This window comes from Leopardus geoffroyi, chromosome B3 (genome assembly GCF_018350155.1).
Source record: "Leopardus geoffroyi isolate Oge1 chromosome B3, O.geoffroyi_Oge1_pat1.0, whole genome shotgun sequence".
Classification (NCBI taxonomy): Eukaryota; Metazoa; Chordata; class Mammalia; order Carnivora; family Felidae; genus Leopardus; species Leopardus geoffroyi.
Window position 1 is genome coordinate 125,505,486 of NC_059337.1, and position 25,592 is coordinate 125,531,077.

Genomic DNA, 25,592 nt, shown 5'->3' on the forward strand with positions numbered 1-25,592 from the left:
TTGCCAGACTGAGAGCAAACCTAACTGTGGTATGTGTAAGAAATGCACTTTAAATATAAAGACCTAAAGAGGTTAAAATAACATATTGAAAAACAATAGCGTGGTAATGCTAATCAAAAGAAAGTTGGATTGGGTCTATCAATAAGTGGATTAAAAAACAAAGGATATTACCAAAATAAAGAAGCCCATTTAATAATGGTAAGGACATCAATTTACCAAGAAAATAAGAGTTCTAAACATCTATGTATAGGATGTCAAAATACATGAAGCAAAAATTGACAGAAATGCAATAGAAAAAAAGAAAAATCCCCAATGTAGTAAAAAATACTCAGTACCCATAAATCATAGTTGATATAATAAGTAGAAAAATCATAAAAAAATACATAAGACTTGAACATTATCAACCATATGACCTATTGATATTTACAGAATGCATGCCTCAACAACAGCAGAATACACTTTTTTTCCCAAATGTACACAGAGCATTTATCAAAATAGACCACATTCTGAATCATAATGCAAGTGTCACTGAACTTAAACATTTTCAAGTCATAAAAACTGTATTTTTTCTCTAAATGGAATATTTTTAGAAATCAGTAACAGAACAATATCTGGAAAATCACCAAATATTCGGAAACTAACACACTTCTAAATAACCCATGAATCAAAGAAGAAATTTTTGAAAATTAGAAAGTATTGTAAGCTGAATGAAAATACATTTACAAGATATCAAAATTTATGAGATTAGTACTTACAGGGAAAATATAGCACAATATATCTATAATATTATCAAAGAAAGAAGTCTCAAATCAATGCCTTCAGCCTTAAGAAACTAAGAAGGAAAATCAAACCCAGTGGATGCAAAAAATAAAAAATAAAAAAAAACAACAAACAATAAAGATCAGAGCATTTATCAATTAAATGGAACATAGAAAAACAATATAGAATTATGAAACAAATCTATGCTTCTTTGAGAACATTAATAAATTTAAAATTATTGGCATAAATGTGTTCATAGCATTCTCACCATCCTCTTCATAGCTTGTATAATATGTTCTAATATCAACTCTCTCATACCTGATACTGGTAATTTGTGTCTTTTTTGCTTCTTTCTTGATTAGTTCACTGAAAGCTTATATTTTGATGGGGAGGGGAGAGCAGAAAGAGACAGGCAATAAATGAGTGAACTAATCAATAACAACACCCAATGATAAGTGACAGTGAAACAAGATAATATGATCAGGGGAGACAGTACTTTAGACAGGATTTTCAGAGGAAAACTTTCTGAGGCATTGGTGTTTAAAGCAAGATTTGAATAATCTGAAGATCTGGGGACATGTTCCAGCATAGAGGTCCAGCGACAGCAAATCCCAGAGGTGATAAGAAACTTGTTCCAGGTCCAGCAAAGTGATGGTTGGGGGTGGACCTTGAAAGGCAGGGATCAGCAAACTTTGGCTTTCAGGTCAAAGCCTGCCCCAGGCCTACTTTGGTACAGCCTACAAGCTAAGAATGGCTCTTATATTTGTAGAGGGTTGTATGAAAAAAGAAGAGGAGAAAATGTGATAAAATATTTACTGTATGGTTCTTTATAGGAAAAGCCTACCAGCCCCTATAGTAGGACCTTATTGGTTAGGCTAAAGAATTTACAAGTAATCTTTCTTTCTTTCTTTCTTCTTTCTTTCTTTCTTTCTTTCTTTCTTTCTTTCTTTCTTCTTTCTTTCTGTGGATGAGTATTCCATGGTACGGATATGTCACTGTTCACCCATTACCTAGTCAAAGGAATTTTAGGGTGTTTCCATTTTGGGGTGATTATTAATAAAAGCCTATAAACTTTGAAATACATATATTTTAAATGTAGAGTGCAATGACTTTTAACAAATGTATACATCCTTTTAACCTCCAGTCTAATTAAGATATAGAACATTCCCATAACCCCTGTGAGTTCATTCCTATTTTTTTTTCCTAGTCAATCTCTAATCGTTATTTGGATTTCCATTACCTGTCCCTGTCCCAGAAGAACATATAAATAGAATCTCACAGTATGTGAGGAGCTGATATTCTCTTTACTCCAAGAAGAATACGTAAGCAACCGAAGGCTTTTAGAGGGAAATTGGGACAATCTGATTTATATTTTAAACTATCGTTTTGGCTACTGTGCGAAGAATGATGAGTAGAAGATAACTTATGTATCCTTTTTCTTCCCATCTTGGGGGTGGTGGTGGTGCGGAATGTGGTTCAATAAAATTCCTGAGCAGACCAGGATTGACCGGCCAGCTTCAAATCTAATGGCAAAGCTGGATTCAGAGTTGGGATCAGAGCACGCACGACACTGTTCCTGCAGTTCCCCGTTGTGCACGGCAGATGGCCCCCGAGCGCAGTTCCTGGCCCGCTTCGCAGAGCGCGCTGCTGCCTGGAGAGCCCCGCGCGGCCAGGCGACTCCGCGCCCAGGTTTCGGTGCGTGTGGCGGGTCGCGCCCTGCGATCCAGGTTTGCGCGGAAGTCGGCGGGCAACGACGATCTGCCCGGGGTGTCGCGCCCGGCTGCAGCCGCACTCCGGGTGGCCACCGACGCGTGTCCGCCGCCGACTCTCCGCAGAGGCATCTTAGGCGGGGAGAAGCTGAAGTTCTGCAGGACCCCCGTCCGCCCCGGGACAGTCCAGCCGCGGGGACTTTCTCCGGCTAGAGTGCGTGCGGTGGACCCGACAGGCGGTGGCCGTGGGAGGCTACCCACGGGGAAAGCGGCCCACTGGGTTTAGAGACAAGGCAGCTTCTAAACTAGTCTTTGGAGAGAACTCGGCTGGAACGCAGAAGGGACAGCCCGGACTGGTGTTGAGTGTCGGGGAACCGACGGAGCGGGCTGCGTAGCTCCGGGGACGGGAGTGAAGCAATTAGGCTTGTTTGGGTGGAGAGTTGCCTAGGGAAACCGAACACTTAAGAGCCTCTTCTTTCCCCTCTCCAGCCTCCTCTTGGGTGCTGAAGTCACAACCCCAGCGAGTCCTCTCTCCTCCCACGCCTCCGTCTGCCTTCCAGACCGCGGGAGCCCAAGGCGCAGAGGGCCAGGAACGAGACGTCAGTGGAGGATGAAGAACTAGCCGTGGGACCCTTGGAAAATGAGGCAGACGCCCCTGCTGCAGCTGGCGCTACTTCTCGCCCTGCCCAGGAGCCTGGGGGGGAAAGGGTGTCAGTCTCCGCCCTGCGAGTGTCACCAGGAAGATGACTTCAGAGTCACCTGCAAGGATCTTCACCGTATCCCCAGCCTACCGCCCAGCACGCAGACTCTGTGAGTACCTGGGAGAGGAGAGGGGAGCATGGAGAGGCCAGGGACAGCTGCAAAGATGGCCAGAAGTGCACAAAAAGAGCGTGAGAGTAAGCCAAAGGGCTGTGTGTGTGTGTGTGTGTGTGTGTGCAGTGAGTAAAAACGCAACTGCCCAAACCTGGGATTGCTGCCATCCTAGTTACTCAAAACACGAGAAAAGCTAAAACCCTGGTGCAAGATGCAAGCGTGAGCTGCCCTTTCTCAAGAGCTGCTCTTCACTTTGCCCAGGCCTGGCTGAATCTTTCACTTCAGATATTAATAACACTAATAGCAACTCAAGAATTGACCTCTAGCACGGAGATCCTGTCTTGCAGCTCTGAATTCCCCACACCTGGCATATGGCCTGGAACTCTTCTGGTGCGCAAGCAAAAGCTTGTTGAGTGAGTAAGTGAACCAATGAATATGCAAGCCTCAGATGTTGTCCGTCCACCACTTCTTTAGAGACAGTTTTGAAGGGGGTAGAATTTCAAGTCATGGGAGAGAAACATGGCTCTGACAGTGGAGGGGAACTTGGAGCCATTGGTTTACAGTTCCACCAAATGTCGAGGAGAAAGGATAATGTTGGAGGAAGGCAAGGGACTAAGAGTCAGGAGACCGTTCTCTTCATGCCCCTCTCACCACCTGGGAAAATAGGGAAGGTCATTTATTTGGGAAGACCCAAGTTTACCTCTGAGTAAAAGAGGGGCGTCAGTTAGGTGCATTCTGATGTCTGATGATGCAAGTGAGGGGATTCGCTGGATCACAAAGAGTAAGAACTTGATAAAGACAGGAGCAGGGAGAATCTGACCTTGAAAACAATGGGAGTAGGGGTAGGGGAGGGATGGTGTGCTGAACAACGAAGTTATTCTGAGAAGAGACAGTGATGAAGAGTGTGGGTGAAAAGGCATGCCAGTTTAAACAGTGGCCACAGCCATCTGCAACAGTAGCAAAGTGATTTTCAAATCTTGGCGGGGAAGGGGGGGCAGTAGAACTCTTGTCAAAGGAAAGCTTATGAGAGAAGTCAAATATGTAAAGCTAACCATTTTATTGTGCTTACTCCTGTCCTCAGCACTTTACACAAACTCACCAATTGACTCCTCACAAAATCCAACTGAGTAGGTAATTTTACTATTCTCATTTTATAGATGGGGAAACTGAGGCACAAAAAGCAAGGCCACTTGTTTGATGTCATGCAGTTAATCAGTTGTGGTGCCAAGATTTGAAATAGCTCCGAGCTGCACTCTTAAGCCCCCTGCCCTTAGATGAAAGCAGGTCTAACCCTGCCAGCTTTTCTCCAATATGGTCTTGAAAAAAAATAGAAAGGAGAGAAAAATGTGTAAGAGCTTAGAAAAGTAAGAGTTGGGCAGGGGAAGAAAAAGGAACAGAAAGAAGGAGGGAAAGCAAAAAGAAAGAATGGGAGGGAGGGAGAAAAAGAAAGACTATATCTTTGTTATAGTAGGCATTTCCTGCTGAAACAAAACAGACCTTAAAGCCTGTTCTGGGTGGCAACCATTTTTCTGAATCTAGATGCTGTGTAACCATGGCTGGCTGTTTTACAAATTATTATGGTGCTGAGAGCATTTTTTCCTAAGCCTTAATCTCTATCCATGTATTATGGTGCTGAAAAGTAAACAAGACTGTCCCTTTCTGCATTACCCATATACTTGCCATGTGGTTCAGTAGATGGATGGGAGACAGTTTCACTGTTTGTGACTTCCACTGAAATGGTGGTTCTGAATCTTCTCTACTTCCCCCATCTAAGACAGCATGATTCACTTTTATTATAACAGTGATTCTAACTAGGTAGGAAGTAAGGGAGAGCTGATATTCCTACTCCCCAGTGGAACATTCTAGAATCTTTGATATGCAGGTAGTTTGAAAAAAAAATTGCTCCTCCTGATTGAGAATACTGATTTAAGGGAAACTTAATGAACCCAGCAGAATAAAATGAAAAATTTTAATGTTGGCATATAATTATAGATCATATCACCTCAGAACCAAGGATAGCAAGATGGACCCTTTACTCTCATTCAGAGAATTGCCATTTGCTACCTGTGTGTGCAAGAGGACTACTCCTTCTTTGAATGAGGGTGGGGTTTGATTTTCATTTTGGATTTGTGTGGATTCTTCTGCAAGAAAGTGCCACCTTACCTTGCCTTGTCCTTTGACCTATCCACTTTCAGGTTCATGATGGTGACAATCACTACCTCACCCCCTCCAACTTCCTTCAATTCCAGTGGAGTGAAGGTTTGTCCATCATACACTTATGTGCCTTCAGAAATGTTTCTTTTTTTTAATTTTTTAAGCTTATTTATTTTGAAACAGAGAGAGAGAACAAGAGCAGCAAAGGGGCAGAGAGAGGAGAGAGAGAGAGAGAGGAGGAGCACTGTCAGTGCAGAGCCCTATGTGGGACTTGAACCCACAAACCATGAAATCATGACCTGAGCCAAAATCAAGAGCCAGATACTTAACTGACTAAAGCACCCAGGCATCCCCCCCTTCAGAAATGTTTCTGAAGGAGCTGTTATAGCTACTGTTTTCAGGTTCTGGATTTTGCTTCCATTATTGCTAATTTGCATTCTGCATCTGTTTCTGTGGCTCTAATTGATGGACTAGCCCACTATTTTCGAAACTGAAGACACTCACTCAACATCTTCAGGATTTTTGCCAGATCTGTGTTCCACCTGTGCTATTATACATTCAGTATCTTTAAGTATTTCACTTCTTTAACTGAAAGAAATTTATTTAGAAAGCTTGTGTTATGACTATAAATGGGAAATTAGCATAACTTGCTGTAATTAGGAGGTAACCCAGAAAGCTAAAAACATTGAAAACACAAATATAATTACATTCCAGGCTCAAGATTATTGCCTGTGAATGCTCTAAGCCTGAGGCTGACTTTCCCTTGTTAAGAGGGAAAAGGGATAGGGGCACCTGGGTGGCTCAGTTGATTAAGCATCTGACTGTTGATTTTGGCTCAGGTCATGATCTTCTAGTTCATGAGGTTAGGCTCCATGCACTGACTGTGCAGAGCCTGCTTAGGATTCTCTCTCTCTCTCCCCTCTCTCTCTCTCTCTCTCTGCCTCTCCCCTGCTCTTGCTGCTTTCTCTCTCTCAAAATAAATAAATTAAAATTAAAAAAAATTAAATTTAAATTAAATTTTAAAGGAAAGGAAGAGTGTAAGTGTTAGAGAAATATTCAAGAGGTACCAATTCAACATGCTGTCCTTGGTGGTATCAGAAGAATTGAAAAACCATGGAAAATGGAATCACTTTTTCACTGGTATTCAATATTATTTAATGCCATGTGGGCATTCCACCTAAAATAATCTCACGTCATACTTGGTTTCCACACTTGGGAAATTGTGCATTTATTCCATATTTCACAACTGTTTTAGTCACAATCAGTGGTCATAACCTGAATAGCATTTGATTTCCCACCTAAAAAGAAGCCCTCTGCTTTAGCACCCACATGCTTGCCAAATACAGAAATACTCTATGTCTTACAAAGATGGTGTCACTGCATGCTTCTGGGCTCCATGATTTATTATTCTTTTTTCTCCTCTGTGTGTGTGACTCAAGGTCTTTGATGGTAAGTAACAGAAAACCCGGTCTGTCTAGCTTAAGGAGGGAAGAAATGTTCTGAAACAATAACATGTAATTTACAGAATCATTGTAGAACCTGGCTTTTAAAACAAGCCAGAGCCCGGGGCAGCCAGGGAGTTGGAGCCACAGCCAACCATCTGGTTGGAACAACTCCACAGACAACACCATAACCACAGCCACTGGACATCTGTGGTGCTGGGCACCTAGTTCTGTATCTGCTGGGCTGTCTGTGTACTGCTATCAGTAACGTCTCAACCATTCCTGCCACTTTGAATCACCAGTCAGAAAGTGATATTCTAGATGGAAGCATCTGATTGTCTGCCGTAGGTTACCTGCTGTGTCCCAGCTGCTGGGGGGAGTAGGAGGAGGGAGGTCCCTTTTCCCCCACTTTTGGTGTCTGTAGTAGGAGGTGAAGAACTGGGTCCTTCTAATAGTACACATGTTAATGGGGCATTTTCCACCAAAGAGGGGCTATCTGCCCTCACCATTGCTCATCACTTCCTTCATCCTGCAAACGTTTATTAAGCACTGGCTACGTTCCAGACATGTGCTAATGCTCTGGACTTGGCAGAGAACAACATCAACATGTCCCTGTCCTCAGGGGTCTTTACAATCTAGGGTGGAGCTGAATATCCATCAAATAATCTCATAAACATGCAATTATAATTGTGTAAGTGTGCTGAGAGTGTACTTGGTGGGAATGGGGGGTGGAAACTGACTTCAACTTGGGTTCAGGGAATGTTATGAGCTACATCCTAAGATAGTAGGATCCTAAACTAGTAGGCATAAGGAGTTGCATGTGTGGAGGTAGAGGGTGAGGAAGTGGTGTTCCAGGGGATTGAATTACTCATTTGAAGAGCTTTGAAGAATTCTAACCTGAACAGTGAAAGAGTTGATGGGCAACAATATACGTTGCTACTTTCTTTGTGACACAGTACAGGTCGAGGTGAATTCTGATGTCAGTTTTTCCTCCAATTCTCCAATTCTGGAGGCAGCTTTTGTGCCAACAACAACAAAAAAAATGACTTTTTAGGGGTAACTTTAAAAACAAATATTTGATTCATTAAAGTAATAAATGTAAAGACTAGTTCTTTTCTGAGTTTTCCATATATTTATTATTTTATTTGTAAATTTAATTATAATAATTACCTTAAGGAAGACATATTTTTTGATGGAAGACTTTATAATTTAATATTTTAATAAATAATTTAATAAAATAATAGTTTGAGTACAAACATAATACGTTTTCTTTTAAAGCACTTGAATGTGCTTTCCAAATACTTAGAAAAGTCTAGAAAGTCTATTAAATTAAGCTTTATTAGTACCAGGAATCCTAAGTTTTATAGACATCCCAGTGCTGTTTATAGGAGCAGGAGAGTAGAATGGTTAAGGGCACTCTCTCTGGAGTGAGATCATCATGGTTGAATGCCTTGCTCTACCATTTCTTCAGCATACTTTTGGAAATGTAGAGAAGGGAAAAACATTTTTCCTTCTATTCTTCTAAATCCTTGACTAGGACCCCTAGTAGCAACAATAAAGAAAATAGATTAACAGGAGAAAAGCACACATATTTACTTAAAATAAGTTTTATGTGACATGGAGTGAGGACACTGGCATCCTAGGTTCCTTATGGTTAGGGTTGCCCTATCTAGAAGGATTCTCCACTTATCCCTGTTATCCAGGTGTAACTAATAGCATTCCTTAACTCTCAATAAGGAAATGAAGACCCAAAGAAGCGATTAACCTTGATTGTTTTTACATCGGGTTTGATAAAGAGTGGGAAGTCATGGAACAATGTGATAGGACAAAAACAGGGGGTGAGCTAAGTGTAGAAAACTGGGGGAAACAGCGAGTTTTTTCCTTCAGATTCCTCTTGCCTTCCTTTCGTCTTTGCAAAAAAGGATACTCCTTTCCTCTGGGTATAGGGAAGGCACTTCCACACAGCGGGGGGCTTATGACCTGCTGTAGGAGAGGGTCAGATAGCCCTGTCTGCACTAGCAGTTTCTTAGATTTCTCCAGTTTAAAATATCCAAAGTGCCAAGATGCCACGTTTGGGGAGGGCATGCTCTGGGCACTATCAGGATTTGCTCTGTACCTCAGTTTCTTCATCTGTAAAATGAGGATAATAATAGTACCTGCCTCGTTGGATTGCTGGGAGGTATGAATGAGTTAATGGTATTAAAAGATAATTTTCAAAGAAAGGTAAAATCATGAGTCTCCTACAGCAATAAATTGAACACCTTAAAGATTTTATTTAACTCTGTTTGAGTTTCCTAAGGCTGCCATAACAGAGTACCCACAACTGGATGGCTTAAAACACCAGAAATTTATTCTCTCATATTTTTGGAAGCTAAAAGTCTGACATCAAGATACTGACAAGGCTATGCTACCCTGGCAGTCTCAAGGAAAGAATCCTTCCTTGCTTCCTAAGTTCTGATGCCTGCCTGCCATCCTTGGTTTTCCTTGGCTTGTAGCAGCCTGACGCCAGTCTTTGTCTCTTCAGTCATGACCTTCTTCTCTGTGTAAGTCTGTGTGTCCTCCACCCCTTCTTATAAGGAACCAGTCATGGGATTTAGGGTGCACGCTAATCCAAGATGATGTATACTTAACTAATTACACCTACAGAGACCCTATCTCCAAATAAGCTCACATTCTGAAGCTCAGGTGGTTGTGAATTTTGGGGGGACACTATTCAACCCACTACAGTGAGGAAACTGGTAAAATGTTGCAATTATGTTAAAAATCCACAAAATAGATTTATAGATGAGGAATATTGAAATGGATGTGCTAATGGAGGCAAAAGACTTCTTTCATAGTCAGGGGATGGGGGAAGTCAACTGAAGTTCTACCAGAAAGGACAGAATTTGCCATGTCTATAGACAGAATTATTTTGCATTGCTATCAATTATTTACAATCTACACAATTATGAAAGAGCTCCCATTGAATCAGACTCAGAATCCTGGAAGAATATGCTCTAGTCAATGCAAAATTTTCCAGTGAAGCACAATATCCCCTACGATACACACAGAACACTTAGAACGGTTAATTTATTGACTCCCAGTAAACACTTTATGAGGAAATTCAGTAAAAAATAATTTCCATTTCAACTTAAATCACAGGTCAATATAAATTATTCAATTATACATTTTAAATTGAAATTGCAAGGCCAATCTATTAGATATTCCAATCAACAGACTGAGTTTAAATAACACAATACTCAAAATACCAAATATATATTGAGTATTCTTTTTTTATTTTTATTTTTTTAATGTCTATTTACTTTTGAGAGAGTCAGAGCACGAGCAGGAGAGGGGCAGCGAGAGAGGGAGACACAGAATTCGAAGCAGATTCCGGGCTCTGAGCTGTCAGCACAGAGCCCAACGCCAGGCCCAAACCCATGAATAACCAGATCATGACCTAAGCCGCAATCAGACACTTAACCAACTGGGCAACCCAGGCATCCTATATTGAGTATTCTTAAATTCAACACAAATTAATATTATGGGTCTGACTTAGATTTTTATTTCTTTTTTTTTTTTTTAATGTTTATTTATTTTGAGAGAGAGAGCATGAGCGGGGTAGGGTCAGAGAGAGAATGAGAGAAGAGAATCCCAAGCAGGCTCCACACAGCGCAGAGCCCGATGTGGGGCTCAGTCTCATGAACTGTGAGATCATGGCCTGAGCCAAAATCAATAGTCAGACACTTAACTGACTGAGCCACTCAGGGACCCCTCATTTCTATTTTTTCTAATGTTTATTTATTCTTGAGAGAGAGAGAGAGAGAGAGACTGAGACCAAGCAGGGGAGGGGCAGAGAGAGAGGGAGACAGGATCCCAAGCAGGCTCCATGCTGTCAGTGCAGAGCCCAGTATGGGGCTTGGACTCTGAAACTGTGAGATCACAACTTGAGCCGAAACCAAGAGTCGGACCCTTAACCAACTGAGCCACCCAGGCGCCCCCCCCCCCCATTTCTATTTTTAATTCTAAATTTTCCCAAATTAAAAGATGTTTATTCATTAAGCAAGCTGGGCTCGCTCTTCCCCCACCAGTTAAGAACACCAGTTCCTTATGGAAACGTCCACTGGCTTCCTAGGTTCCTTATGGTTAGGGTTGCCCTATCTAGAAGGAACCTCCTCTTACATCTGTTATCCAGGTGTAATTAAGAGCATTCCCTTGACTCTCAAATTAGATTTTGGAGGATAAATTACTAATAGATCTTACTAATAGACCATTAAGTCCAGAGGCCCACGGGACATGCTGGGACATCCTGAGCCTTGTTTATTGTCATGTAACTGTCACGTTATAAGTCAATAACTTAAACAGGGTTGGTCTCTTGGTATTGCCTAAATTCTGCAACCCCCACCTACATGGTAGTGAACTTCCTTTGTGGCTTCAACTGAATTTTGCATTTCCTTGGCTCTGTTAAGATACTTGTATCTTCCCCTCTGGCTTATTGCAGGAGCCACCAAACAGCTCTCCCGCATCCAGCCTTGCCCTCCACAGTCTATCCTTCACACAGCAGCCAGAGACATCTTTTAAAACGAATGTCAGGTCACGTCCGTCCTTTGCTCACAACCCTCCTCGGCTTCCTAGTTATCTCAAGATAAAAACCAGAGTCCTTACAGTGGCCCAAAAGGGCCTACGTGATTCAGACCTTCTTTTTTTTTTCTTTTTCTATTTTATTACTCGTACTCATAATTCAACTTTTACTCCACTGGCCTCCTTGCTGTTCCTCATGTTTGTCAGGCTTTTCCACATTAGGTTCTTCCCTGTGTCTCAAACCTTATTTTCCCAGATGTTCCCATGGCTTATCCTCTCACCTCCTTCCAGTTTTTGTTCAAATGTTACCTTCTCAATAAGGCTTTCGTAATCACTCTACTTAATATTTAGCATTCCTGCTTTTAAAAAAAAATTCCATAGAGCTTGGCACCTTCTAATATACGATATAATTTGTCTATGTTTCTTATTTATATCTTTCCCCACAGGGCTAGGTTTTTGTGTTGGTTTGTTTTTGTGGTTTACTTTGTTCAGTTATGTATCCCAAGTGCCCAGAAAGAGCCTGGCATATGACTGGTAGTCATTACATACTGGTTTAATAAATGAATGCATGGATGAAGGTCCCCAGAGGCACCTTAATATCATGCCATTGGGTTCTTCACACCCTTTAATTCTTTTTCAGAGTCCTTGGGTTTATTGCCAAGTAGATGAAATTCTACTTTTGTTTAATGTTTTTCCTGACCACTTGAGACACTAGTTTTTAGACGTTAAAATGACATCTGCTGGGCACCGCATACCTCACCACCCATCTGACCCTATTTCACGATACAAAAACCATGTGAAAGATGCTCCTTTGAACAGCCACCTCCAAGAAACTACCAGTGCTTCCTCAACTTTCCAAATGTAGCACCCCTAAGCAAGAGGAAAGTACAAGAGAGCCCCAGGATATCTGGGACAACCTGAAGCAATCCAGAGCAAGCAGGACACTTCTTTGAAGTCTCTGGGTTTGTTATTTTTTATTTAGCTTCTAAAAAATGAGTGACAATTTTGAATTCTTTCCCATCATGTAGCTGTTTTTTGTGGGGCTTCACATGTAACTTTTCAGAGGATTCGCTTCTACCTTTAGGATAATGCAACTCTATATTTGAATATCCCAGTAATTTGACTCAAGTGATGATGTACAGAATGGCAGTCACTGAAAGAGGCCAGTAAAGTACTTTAGGAGGCAGTTCTGTGTGTGCTTAAGAAGCCAGCCTCAACAGCCAGACCTGCTCTGCAGAGGCCAAGCCCATTCAGTCCTATTCTCAGACGCCTGGATCCAGAAGGTCTAACTGTTTCACCTGTGTGAACAAACCCTGGCTATCCTGGAGTGTGAGTCTGTTTTCTTCTATTGGCTCTGATGAAGCAGTGGACAGAGAAAACTAATTCATAAAAACTTACCATATGTTGTTAAATGCGAGGATTGTATTTGGGTTTATCAATTAATTGGAATAGGTTTTTCCCCCTTCCAGAACTGAGAAATCATTAATTTTAATTGATCCAACTATTTGATTACCTTAATGTTTTCTTATGGTACAAAGTATGTTAATTATTACCTTAGAGATGAAGGTTTATTAACCAGAGATTCATGGGCTTCCTAGGAGCCCATGTGTATCCTCCTGGAAATCTGTGATTAAATGAAAATTTGTACATCAGAACACGACTGAGAGAATCTATAACTTACCTCAGATTATTAAAGGTGTCCTTGAACCCCCACCCAAAAAAGTTAAGAAATTATATTTTGGAATAACTTGGCTTTTTTGTGTGTGACAGTATACATTTGGTATTAACCATGACTTAACCTTTTTATTGCATTACAAAGAACGCTAAAACATATATTTAAAAAATAAGCGGGGCGCCTGGGTGGTGCAGTCGGTTAAGCGTCCGACTTCAGCCAGGTCACGATCTCGCGGTCCGTGAGTTCGAGCCCCGCGTCGGGCTCTGGGCTGATGGCTCAGAGCCTGGAGCCTGTTTCCGATTCTGTGTCTCCCTCTCTCTCTGCCCCTCCCCCGTTCATGCTCTGTCTCTCTCTGTCCCAAAAATAAATAAACGTTGAAAAAAAAAATTAAAAAAAAAAATAAGCAAAAACTTCTTGACCTTTGATTTTTTTTCTCCTGACTATATTGCTATGATTATTTTTTAATGCCTCACACTTAGCTCATCCTTTGAATAGGCTCTTCTCACAGAAGTTCACTACGTGTGGCTATTCTTCAAGTCACTGTTTAAAAACAGATTTTATAAGTGTCTAATGCCTTATATCTGACATTAAATCCTTTCTACCTCTCCTGTTTCCATTCTCACTGAATCTGCTTGCTTAATTATTCTTTTGCCTTTTATTACTGCAATTAAGAAATAGTTGAAGAAAATTTAAAGTATGAGTAAAAATGGTTCCATTTGTTCGGAGCTACAAATTAGATTTTACAGTGTTCCATTTTGATGTCAGACTCTCCTTACTTTCTTCATTTTTGTATGAATCCTTAAGAATATATAGGATGTCAGAAAATTTCAGAGCAAATCCTTTTCTTAGAATTACAAAGCAGACCTTTGTGATTTTTAAAGCATCTTATAAGTGTCCTCTTACATGTATTGACATGTAAATCTGCCCTGGGTTTTTCTGGTACAGCCCTATTTAAAATATCTTGCCATCAGAACATTCCAGAAATTCAAATATTTTCTCATCATTTTAGCTAAACTTTCCACACCCCTTTTGCACCTGGAAAGAGCTCCCTGCGTCCCAGTTTTTCTTTCAAAAACATGATCTCTCTATTTATATGATACATGAAGCTCTTGGCTAACATTTTTGCAGGCATTAGCTTAATTTTACCCACACCCGAGTATTATCATAATTACTCAACTCCAGAGAGGGACTGAAATTGTCTTTTCTTATTGCCAGCTACTGTCACTTTATATTTTGTTATTTCAATCTTTTTATGAGCTGGGAAACTAGAAGGCTAACTTTAGGGAAAGGATCTGTACATGACGATAAATAAATGATCTCAAGAGAGGGCACAAATGAAGGGCTCTCCTGTGACAGTCTTTAGTGAGCTTTGTGGCTGCTCTGTTTCTCTCTCAACACCCTTTCCAGTTATTTTTGGGTACATAGCCATGGTCCAAAGTTTGAGATGATAGGAAATCTTACTCTAGATAGGTGGCATTTTATTGTGGTTAGTGTTTCTTCCTTCCTTTCTTCTTTTTTCTTTTTAACAAATATTTATTGATTACTTAATATTTGCAAGTACTACTCTAGGTATGGAGAGATATAATAAATGACCTCCTTGATCATACATTCTAGCAGGGGGGAAATAGCCAAAAATATTAGTAAATAACACACATAGTATGTCAGATGGTGATGAGTATAATGGAGAAAAATAAAGGGAGGGACAGGGAGAAGGAAGGCTGGGGGTTGCATTTTAAGTGGTGACAGAAGGCCTCACTGACAAAGTGGCATTTGAGTAAAGACCTGAAGGAGCCCCCAAAACTAAGCCAGGCTGATATCTGGGGCTGGGGGGGAGAAAATTCTGAATAAATGGAAAGACCCAGAGTCAGGGGGGGACATGGGAGGAACTTGCATAGTATGTTTGTAAGTGACAAGCAGAAAAATGTGCCTGAAGCAGAGAGGGTTGCAGGAAATGAGATCAGAGGAGTTATGGGGGACAGAGCACGTTGTACCTTGTAGGTCATTATAAGACACTAAAAATATGTAAATATAAATATATACCTTAAATAAGTATACAATAATATAAATGCATACAAATACATACATGTATATTTTTTTTCTGAATGAGATAAATAGCTATTAAGGATGTTGAGCTCCACCCCCAAAATTGCATACACTGATTTACATTTTCCTAGGAGCACCCAGGCTACTATATTTGTTAATCAAGTGAGAAATGACCATGGCTCCAACTGGCTTAATACCAGGGAAGGTGGTGAGAAATGGTTGAGTCCTGGATTTATGATGAAGGTAAAGTCAACAGGATTTCCTCACAGAGTGTGTGGAGTCTGAGTGAAAGAAAGGAATCGGTAATGTCTTAGCCTGGATTCTCCAGAAAGCAGAGCCTGTGGAGAATTATTACTGGGGAATGTGATTCCAAGGAGCAGAAGGGTGAGTTGGTGACATGAAGAAAGGAGGCAAGGAGAGTTTGCTGCTACTAGAGGCAAGTTGTTGTTGATCCCATATGGCCACCTGAGAATGCTATGCATCTCGGACCCTTGCTCTAGGAGGGAGGAAAGGGAAACTTTTATCCATGAGTTCTTATCCCCCTGCCCCCACCTTGTAGATTGGGGTGTTATCTCCACCAGCCTTCCAGGTTTCTCGTGCATGGATAATGATGGAGTCCTAGATGTTTACAGAAATGCCCCAGGGTGGAAGGTGAGGGGAACAGAGGCAGGGCTGAGGTACAGCTCTGTCAGGTTGCACCTGGATGAAGCTAGTCAGCACTCACATAGATCTGGCGGCTGTGGCGTGGCTAGAATAGGACAGGTAGGGCTGAGAGGATCTCAAGTGATGTATCAAGAGGTCTTTAATGCAATTCGCCCTATGAACCACTCAGATCTTGCCAAGCTTGCTTCCTTTCTTTCTTTTTCTTTTTTTTTTTTTTTTTTTTTTGCGTTTATTTATTATTGAGAGACAGAGAAAGAGTATTAGTAGGGGAGGGGCAGAGAGAGAGGGGGACACAGAATCTGAAGCAGACTTCAGGCTCTAAGCTATTAGCACAGAGCCCAACACGGGGCTCAAACTCACAAACTGTGAGATCATGACCTGAGCCGAAGTCAGACACCCAACCGACTGGGCCACCCAGGAGGCCCTCTTTTTTTTTTTTTTTTAAGTTTATTCATTTATTTTGAGAGACAGAGACAGTGTGAGTCGAGAAGGAGTAGAGAGAAAGGGAGAGAGGATCCTAAGCAGGCTCCACACTGTCAGCACAGAGCCATATGCATCGTTCAAACTCATGAACCATGAAATCATGACCTGAGCCAAAACCAACCAACCAATCGACTGAGCCACCCAGGCTCCCCTTCCTGAGCTTTTAATTATGTCTGGCTCTCATACCAAAATATGGGACCTTCTGTTTTGTAAAAATAAAATGACCTTATGTCTTTTCTGAGATAGAGGGGGATACAAGTCCAATCTGCCACAGAGCTCCCTTCAAAATGCAATCTTTGCAAAGACATAATGCAGGAGGGCTTGTGAAATAAGCAAAAGTCTCCTCTATTGTGGCTGATCCCAAGGTTGGAATTAATAGTCATATCTCTCCTCAACTCTGATTTTAGATTTCTCTCAGCACTGCCCAGACTTTGGCCTGTGGTTGCCTAGGAGAAGGACCCAGACTTTCAACTCCAAGGGTTTTAAACCCTTAGCTATATTTGCCCTATTTCACCATTATCACTGGTCACAGAAGAACCAAGACATGTCCCAGATAAATCCCTGGGTTCTAGACATACTCCTCACTGCTGCTGATGTAAAGCAGCAACCATAGCTTCTCATGGTTCTTTTATTCCTATCAGGAGAGAAACTCCTACGTTTGCCCATTCATCTACTGGTATCATGAGCCCAAATAACCAGGTGATCATTATAGCATCAGGCCCTTACTTGGAGGAAGTAGTCTTTACACCCAAAAACTAGGACCTCTGGCAGGAACAGAGACAGGCAGTTCAAATTCTGAATGTAGGTCACTGTGATGGTGAGAAGGGTCAATCCTACCAACACCTCTAGGTCCTCACACCCATGTATTCTAGCTACATGGGTACTGGCATATATTGGCTATTGGTTCAGCATGTACGCTTCACTGAGGTGGATCCCCAACCGTCCAGGCTTTGTCCCACGTTGGAACCTCAGCTGATCCTTTAATGGGTCATTTCACTATTCTGCTAGGCAATCTGCTTCTGCATGATTAAAGACATAGTCAGACTAGTGGATATGATGGTCATGTGCCCTTTACTGTACCTTCTCTCCCATGAAATGGGTCTCTTGGTTGAGTGTTGTGCTGTTGTAGTGTTGTGCAACAAGTTGGTTCTTGCAGAACTCTGTAGGACCTCATACTGGTAGATCAGGCAAGCTATAAGCCTTCAAATAGTGACCCTAGTGGAGGCAGTGAGGTCAGGGAAGGCAGACTCAAAGCCAAAGTCACAATTCTTTTTAAAATGAATTACTTTTGACAAGTAGAAAGGGTCCAGTGTAATCAAACTACCACCAATTGGCTAGCTGTTCTTTTGGAGGAAATTTGCCTTATCAAGGGTGCAGTGTAGGGTTCTACTACTGGTAGTTTTGGTTATTCAAAGAGGCAGTATCTTTACTAGATTTGATGAAAACGAACCTATGCTTGGCTTCCATCCCTGCCACCATGGCCATTTCATTCACGCCCACTGTACCAGCACTGCAGTTGACATCCATAGAATGAGTCATCCTACCCACCTGGTTGTTGAAAGTCACCTCTGAAGGGACACTGAAAAAATTTCCTTCGAGGGATCCAGCCTCCCTTTCAACCAGTGGATTTCTGGTTTCAGAGATATTAAGGTTTTTCTTTTAAAAATGTGCATCATAAATTGAAGAAATTGTTACTTTTGATGTAGTGCAAACACAGAACTAGAGTGAAGAATTTGCCATAACATTAATTTTTAGATTTAGGTTAATGCCTTGATGCCAGAAAAATAAACTCTGAGCTATAATTACAAAAGCATCTAGTTCTTTAGAGCATTTGGATTACTGAAAATTGCCATAATGGTTATCTCTTATGAATTATTAATCTGTTATTCTATTACATAATAACTGCTTGAGCTATAATATGAATTAAATGGGTTTTGTGCATTGCCTTAAAAATCTTTTGCCATTGTTATTTTTTTGTTTGTTTAATTACATACTGTGTCAACTCTGTGTCCAGCCCCATGCTATGTGTTTTCACATATGGTATCTCACTTGGGACTCACAACAGCTCTGTTTGACTCCACTTTAGATGAGGAATCTGAGACCCAGAAATGTGGTCTCTCTTATCTTTTATCTCACAGCCAGTAAATGAAAGAGCATTCAAACTCAGGTCCTCTAGCTTCAAATCCAAGGCCCTCTCTCTATAGTAGCTATCTTCCTAAATCTGGTCTCTTCCCTTCCCTTGTGTTTCTTCCCTTCCCTCCCCTTCCCCAATTGACATGAAATTCATATAATGTGCCATTCACTGGTATTTAGTACATGCACAGTGTTGTACAACCATCACCTCTAGTTCCAAACTAATTTCATCATCTCTAAAGGAGATCCCTACTGATTAGCCAGTCACTCCCCATTCTCCTTCTCCTCATACCCCCTGGCAACCACTAATCTGATTTCTGTCTCCATGGATTTACCTATTCCGGACATTTTATATAAATGCAATCATACAACATGTGACCTTTGTGCCTGGCTTCTTTAACTTAGCATGATGTTTTTACATTTCAACCACACTGCAGGGAAAGAGTGTGGGCCATCAGACAAGTGGCCTGATAGGAAAACAGGTGTAAACAGGCCAAACTTTATGTAATTTCAGGACTTTTCAGCCAGGTTCATTTCTAACACCCTAGTGTAGAGAGCAATCCCACTCCATGTCTCAATGCCTTACACCTTAGAGATGATCATTAGAATGCCAAAAATGTTCATAGTTATTTTCGAAGGCTTAGAGCTACAAAACTACTTTCCCACATCAAAAGGTTTTGAGAGTACCTGTTTGGTGAAGGAGAGTGTTTCTAACCAGCAGGCTGAGCAACACCATGTGCTTATGCCTTCTGGATCCCATGGAATTTTAGTCAACACTTCTAGAAAGAAGTGACTTAATAGCAATGCATGAGCCATTATCTGTAACTTATACCCTTTTAAGAGCCAATACTTATGCAGAGGGTTTTTCTGTGTTATAGGCAAGGTGCAGAACTTAAACAATGTCCCATTTGTAATGGCATTTATTATAACAATATTGGGGGTGCCTGGGTGGCTCAGTGGGTTAAGAATCTGACTCTTGATTTTGACTCAGGTCCTGATCTCACAATTTGTGAGATTGAGCCCTGTCAGTGCAGAGCCTGCTTGGGATTCTCTCTCTCCCACTCCCCCCTCTCCCCCGCCTCAAAATAAATAAACACCAAAAAAAATAATATTGGCTTCTCTATCTTATATCTCCATTTAAAAATTTAACCAATAGGGGTGCCTGGGTGGCTCAGTTGGTTGAGCGTACAACTTTGGCGGTGGTGGTGATCTTGCAGTTTGTAGGTTACAGCCCCGCTTCAGCTCTCTGCTATCAGTGTGGAGCCTGCTTCAGATCCCTGTCCCTCTCTCTCTGCCCCTCCCCCCTCACTTTCTCTCAAAAATAAATAAACATTAAAAAAATGTAACCAATATGCCAATAAAGGAAATTTGCTAAGAATAAAAAAAGGTTAAATGAAAGAAGTAGATTATTATTTCCCTTAGGTTTACTGGAGCTTACTTCTCAGCTGTTTCTTCCCTCCCCACTCTGGAACTTGTAGTCAAATCCTAGCTTTCCACCAACTCACTGTGTGGAAGAATCTATTTGCTCAACTCACAGGATGAACAAACTAGTAAGATCTGTTATGCCCACATCATGGAGTAGTCATGAGGATCATGTGAGGTAATGCTATGAGTGTGTATGTGAAATACCTAGTAAACCAGAATAAAGCCTGATCGAAGTTAACTGTTATCACTAATGCAGTAGTGGGCTTGAGAGCCTGTGAGAGCTGGTCTGATTTAACCCTCAGCGTGGGTATTATATTGATTTGGAGAGGGCATGCTTCCACACAGGGACCATTCAGCAGCTGTTGGGCTTGAGGATCGTGTGGCTTTATTAAGACCAAACACTTGTCCACTGTGCAAAAAGCACATTTTAAATATTTATAAGATTGCTTATCTCCTTCCAGAGATATTTGTCCCTGGGGAGTTACTGTTAGGGTAAAGGGTAAAGTGACTGAAATTCTAACCATGGATGGGAGTTCTCTGTCCTATTAGGGCCCATAAATCTGTAAGGATCTAACTGTTCTATGGCAGAATTTGGCTGACAAGCCTATTAGGGTTTCCAGACTCTCCAGATGCCCCTATTTAATGCTTGGCTGGCCTTCTTATGTAGCATAACCAAGTTCTCGTTTCACAACCATCCCGAATCCCTGGAATCTAAAACAACAAAGCCAGAAGCTCTGAAATGTGTGCTATGAAGCATGAAACACTCTATTAAGGTTCTGTCTGCTTCAGTTCTGTGTGACAATAGAAGTTTTAATGTACTTATGAAGAACTCCTTTTACTCATAAGAAACTTACTTTATAGAAAGTATATATCTCAGGATCAAAAAACTCAGTGGCTTGGAGGGGCTACTCTTTCTTTTCACATTATATCCAGTATCTTCATTTTCAATAGCAAGAGGGAGGGGAAATCTCTTGAATGAGAGAAGTCATCGTGAAGAGTACAGGATGGAAGTTTCCCACTGAATAAGGAAATTACTGGTGAACATTTTAGCAAGGTACTTTTCATCCTTCTGTGTTCTTTTCTTTGTATCTGTTAAATGAAACCATAGGATGGTTCTGCCCTACTTCGGAGAACCATTGTGAAGACCAGGGAAGTAATTGTTCAAGTGTACAAGGTGATCTTTTTTATTCAGGGAGTTTCTCATTCAGCAGAAAAAGAATATGCGAGAGGGGGTGATGCTTTATCAGATATTTTGAGAAACACAGATTTATCATGCAGGGATTTTTAAAAGAATGAGACTGTAAAAACAAACAAAACAACAAGATAAAGCAATTTAAAAGCATCTACACCCATCCTTTCCCCTCTACTCTTCTAACAATGCAAGCAGACTATCCTCCACCTGCATCCATGCTCCCTGCTCTCCTCACCCTAATTTGACTTTTCCCATCTCCTCCCCCATATTCTTCCCAGTTATCTAAACACACTCCAGTCTCTTTCTACTAAAACAAAATCCCTCCATAGTTCTCACATCTCAGTCCATCCGCCACTGCTGCTTCCCTAGCTGCCTCCTTCCCTTTGCAGCTGAACATTCATTAAGACTTTTCTCAAGTTGTTCTTTTGACGTTTTTACTTCCATTCATTCTTTAACTTACTGCAATCTGGCTTCTGCTCCCATTACTCAATTGAAAAGGCTCTTGCCAAAGTCACTAACAACCTTTGCTGCAAAATCCAGTGGACATTTTTAGATCCTTTTCTGGATTGAACCAATGGTAGCTTTTGTAGTGATGATCACTTCCCTCTGTTTCCCCACATCACACTCTTTGACTGCCTGGTGCCACAAAGTGCATCTCTGATCAGCACGTAAGGGAGGGCTACTGTTGCACAAGGGGGGCAGATACTGAGATATGAGCCAATTAGGAGTGCTAGCTGCACTCCTTCCCTCTTAACAGCAAGTGAGTTCTTTTTTAATATATATATATGTGTGTATATATATATATATGTGTGTGTATATATACATATATATATATTTTAATTTGAGTATAGTTCTTGAATTAAGTACAGTTGTAGGCTACAAAGTTAATATCCAGAAATTGGTAACATTTCTATGTACTAATAATGAAGTAGCAGAAAGAGAAATTAAGAAAACAATTCCATTTACAATTATGCTAAAAAGAATAAAATACCTAGAAGTAAACTTAACCACAAGGTAAAGGACCTGAACTCTGAAAACTGTAAAACATTGATGACAGAAGTTGAAAATGACACAAACAAAAGGATAGATATTCCATGTTCATGGATCGAAAGAATCAACATTGTTAAAATGTCCATACTACCCAAAGCAACCTACAGATTCAACGGAAGTGCGTCTTGAATAGAGTGCTCACCTCCATGCTTGTTGCAACCCTTGTGATGTGATCAACTTCCTCATACACATTTGGAAAACAGAGCATCCAGGATTTCAGTGGATCTGTCTTCCTGCGGGAAATTTATATGACAGGTTATGGGGATGAACTACAGCCCTGTTGCTGCAGTTGATGTCAGGACCACAATTGGTGCTTCCGTTTCTCTCCACTGCCCATTCTAAATTCCCCTCATACTCAGCTTTAACCTCTGCTGGCCTTGATGACTTATCTGCTGGTATAATCCAAGCTCTTATTCCTGAGAGGTCTGAACCCATGGTAACTATACTCCTTTCAGGCAGGAGTTGCTGGAATTGTTCATTTTAGTTATAATTGAGCAAGTGCTAAGGCATGTTCAAGTGGATTAAATGAATTCCACATATATACATATATTCCTCCCTACCGTCATTGGGTCACAGCAGACTTACCTCTTCGCACTGATCAGGATCAGTTACTCCTACCAAGATATTAACTCCTCCTTTAGTCTACTGATCCCTGCACATAAAAAGTCCAAAACTCCCAGGTGACAATCATAGCTTATAGTTCCTGCAGAGCCTAGAATTATGGGGATTGGAAACACAAAATTCCTAAGTGGGTCATTGGGTATAAAGGCAACTGAGGCCACTCCTGCTTTTGCCCCTTGATTTCAAGACCCACATATTCTTCCTAATGGGACACAACATCCAAATAGAAATTTGTGATTTGCTATGATGATACCACACCATGGCAGAGTATTGCCAACAAGTTATGCCTTTGGCAGGCTATTCCATTGCTTTGTAAAACCAATTACTCCTGGGTTATGTGGTACTTGATATGACCAGTGGATCCCATGACCACGAGCTTACCTCTCTATCTCTTTTTCTGTGAAATAGGTCTCATGGTCAGATGCTGTGTTGTACGAGATTGTATACCTGGATCAGATACTTTAAAATCTTCCAGATAGCGGTGCTTGGCTGAGGCTGTAGAGGCAGGAAAGGTGAACAGTTACCGAGAATACGTGTAACTACTATGACATACCACTGGTCCTTCCAGGAAGAAAGGCCTCACTGTGATCAATTTGTGACAGTGTTGTACCCTCAAGAAATAGTGCCACATTGAGCTCGCTTGCTAACTGGTTGGACTTTCAATGGTGGAAAGAAATCAGCCTTGCTTATTGGGGGCCCATGCTATTAACATGTGGTCTCCACTCTGTTAATGTGCCAGTGGTGCTAGTTCTGGGGTGGCCACTGACAAAGACTAGCTATTCTTAACTGATCAAGTCATTTTGCCTTAGTTACTCAATGGTTATTCTCTGGTGACTGCTTACTGGTGGTCATTAATATCTGATACAAAGATCTTCACATTTTATGCCCACCCCCATATATTCATACTCATGCATCTGGCCCAGACATTTTTTCTTACAATGTTCTAGCTTTTCTTTTCCCAGGTTCTGACCGGCTGGCCAATCCTTTTGCTCTTGAGTCCATATATATTCTTATTGTAGGCTATTTTTCCATGAAATCTACCCATTGGGAAGATTTTCCCTTGCTGCTGTCTTTCAAGGCCCCCTCCATGTGCAGCTCATGTCCATTTTGGGTGGATATACTTAACCAACATCTATATACCAAACCAAATGATCCACTAACCAAGCTCTGGCTTTTGTCTTCTAACTTTAGCTGCTCATATGGGACAATTCATACAGCCATAGCCATGAACCAAGGAAGGGACAGTGATGTAATTTTGTAGTTGACTTGGAGGGCTAGGATATCAGTTCATACAGTTTACTCATGCTTTGTAGTCCTTAGGTTCCCTCCAAGGCAGCTACTGTTAGTAGTTTCTTGAAGATCCATCAAGACACAAATTACATAGTTTTAATACATTTCAACTGATTTTAATGCAGCTGGTCCATCAAGTTTGGGGAGCCTTTGATCTTGTCCAACCCCCCCCCCCAATCTTTCTTGAAATTCTTTCTTCCTTTGACATCCTTTATGCTGGTTGCCCACCATTTCTGATAGTCTTAACTCTTCTTGGTTCATGACATTTACTTCTTCTAACTCCTAAACATGGGCATTCCCTAAGGTGTTCCCTTTGGTCTTTTTTTCTGTCTATATTTTCTTCTTTGACAATCCCTCTCAGACCTATGAGTTACTTAGAAAATATACACATATCTCAATCTCTTGTTCCAACATTTCAAGCTAGTCACAAACCAATATTCTTCTACTATTTACACATTTCTATGTGGCTGTCTGGAAGGGCCTCAAATTCAACGTCAAAACAAATTCATTTTCTTATCAAAAAAACTGCTCATCCTTCTCTCTTTCCTATTGTCCTATCACCCTTGACTCCCTCTCTACCTGTCTATTGTTATTATACCTCTGAGATGTTCGACACTTTCATTCTCTGTACTTAAGTTTTATTTATGTTACAGGATTTTGCACACTAGTTTCACTCCTTTGCCCACTGCTCACAGGCCTGTTGAGGGCACTGCGTCTTATTGATTTCTGCGTTCTCAGCACCTCATTCACTGCCTGGAGCATAGTAAGTGTTCTATACACATGCTAAGTCAAAGAATACATGGTAAAGCTCAAACTTAATGCAATAGCTTGGATCTTCCATTTTCTACTTTACCAGTCTCTTAAATGTAGATACCCATCTACCCCTTCAACCAGACTGAACTATTCATTGCTCTTCCTGCATGAGACATATACTTTCCCTTTATATTCCGTTGAGTATGTTTTTCCTCATGCTTAAAATGCCCATCTGTCCCCTACCTGCCCATCAAAATCCTACAAATCCACCAAGCTCACATACCTCCTTCTTCATAAAAGCTTCCCAAGTCTCTAAAGTTCTGGTTCCCACAGCACTTGGATTCAGAGAACACACCTATCATACAGAACTGATTGGAGTCATCCTTCTCCTAGACTAAATTTATAAAAGCCAAGGATTTTAGATGTGGAGAGGACTTTTGAGGTTATCTAACACAACCTTGTATTTTACAGCTAAGAGAACAGAGGCCCAAAGAGAATAAATGTCTCACTCAGAAGTAAATGTCAGCCAGTGACTGGCAGAGCCAGACCTAGAAAGTCACTCTCCTGAATCCCCTGGAGCTATGCTGCCTATGCAATTTTTCTATCTTCTCTTCTAGAATATTAGTGCCCAAAGTCAAAGACTGAGTTCTGTTCAGCTTTGCCTCACTTATAATTACTAAACTAGTACTTTAAATACAGGAGGTTCACAAAATTATCCTGGATTAAAATGAACACTTAATGTGCTAGTTAACAGATACTTTTAGCCAACAGCCATCCTATCCTGGGTTTCCCAGTAAACAGTCTGAGCCGGAGGTTACTCGCTGATG

At 41.1% G+C, this 25,592-nt stretch overlaps 1 protein-coding gene across 6 annotated transcripts in view; it reads left to right on the forward strand.

The window, feature by feature from the left end:
* Positions 1-2,460: 2,460 nt before the first annotated feature.
* The window catches only part of TSHR (thyroid stimulating hormone receptor), a 160,582-nt gene continuing 137,450 nt past the window's right edge, over positions 2,461-25,592 (forward strand). For 3 of the 6 annotated variants that reach the window (XM_045451759.1, XM_045451761.1, XM_045451763.1), the window contains exons 1-2: positions 2,461-2,682; positions 2,958-3,278. In XM_045451759.1, the coding sequence (XP_045307715.1) occupies positions 3,109-3,278 (170 nt within the window). In that variant the 5' untranslated portion in view covers positions 2,461-2,682; positions 2,958-3,108. Of the gene's footprint in view, positions 2,683-2,957; positions 3,279-25,592 lie in introns of those variants that run through there. The other 3 variants (XM_045451760.1, XM_045451762.1, XM_045451764.1) reach the window with 2 other exon arrangements.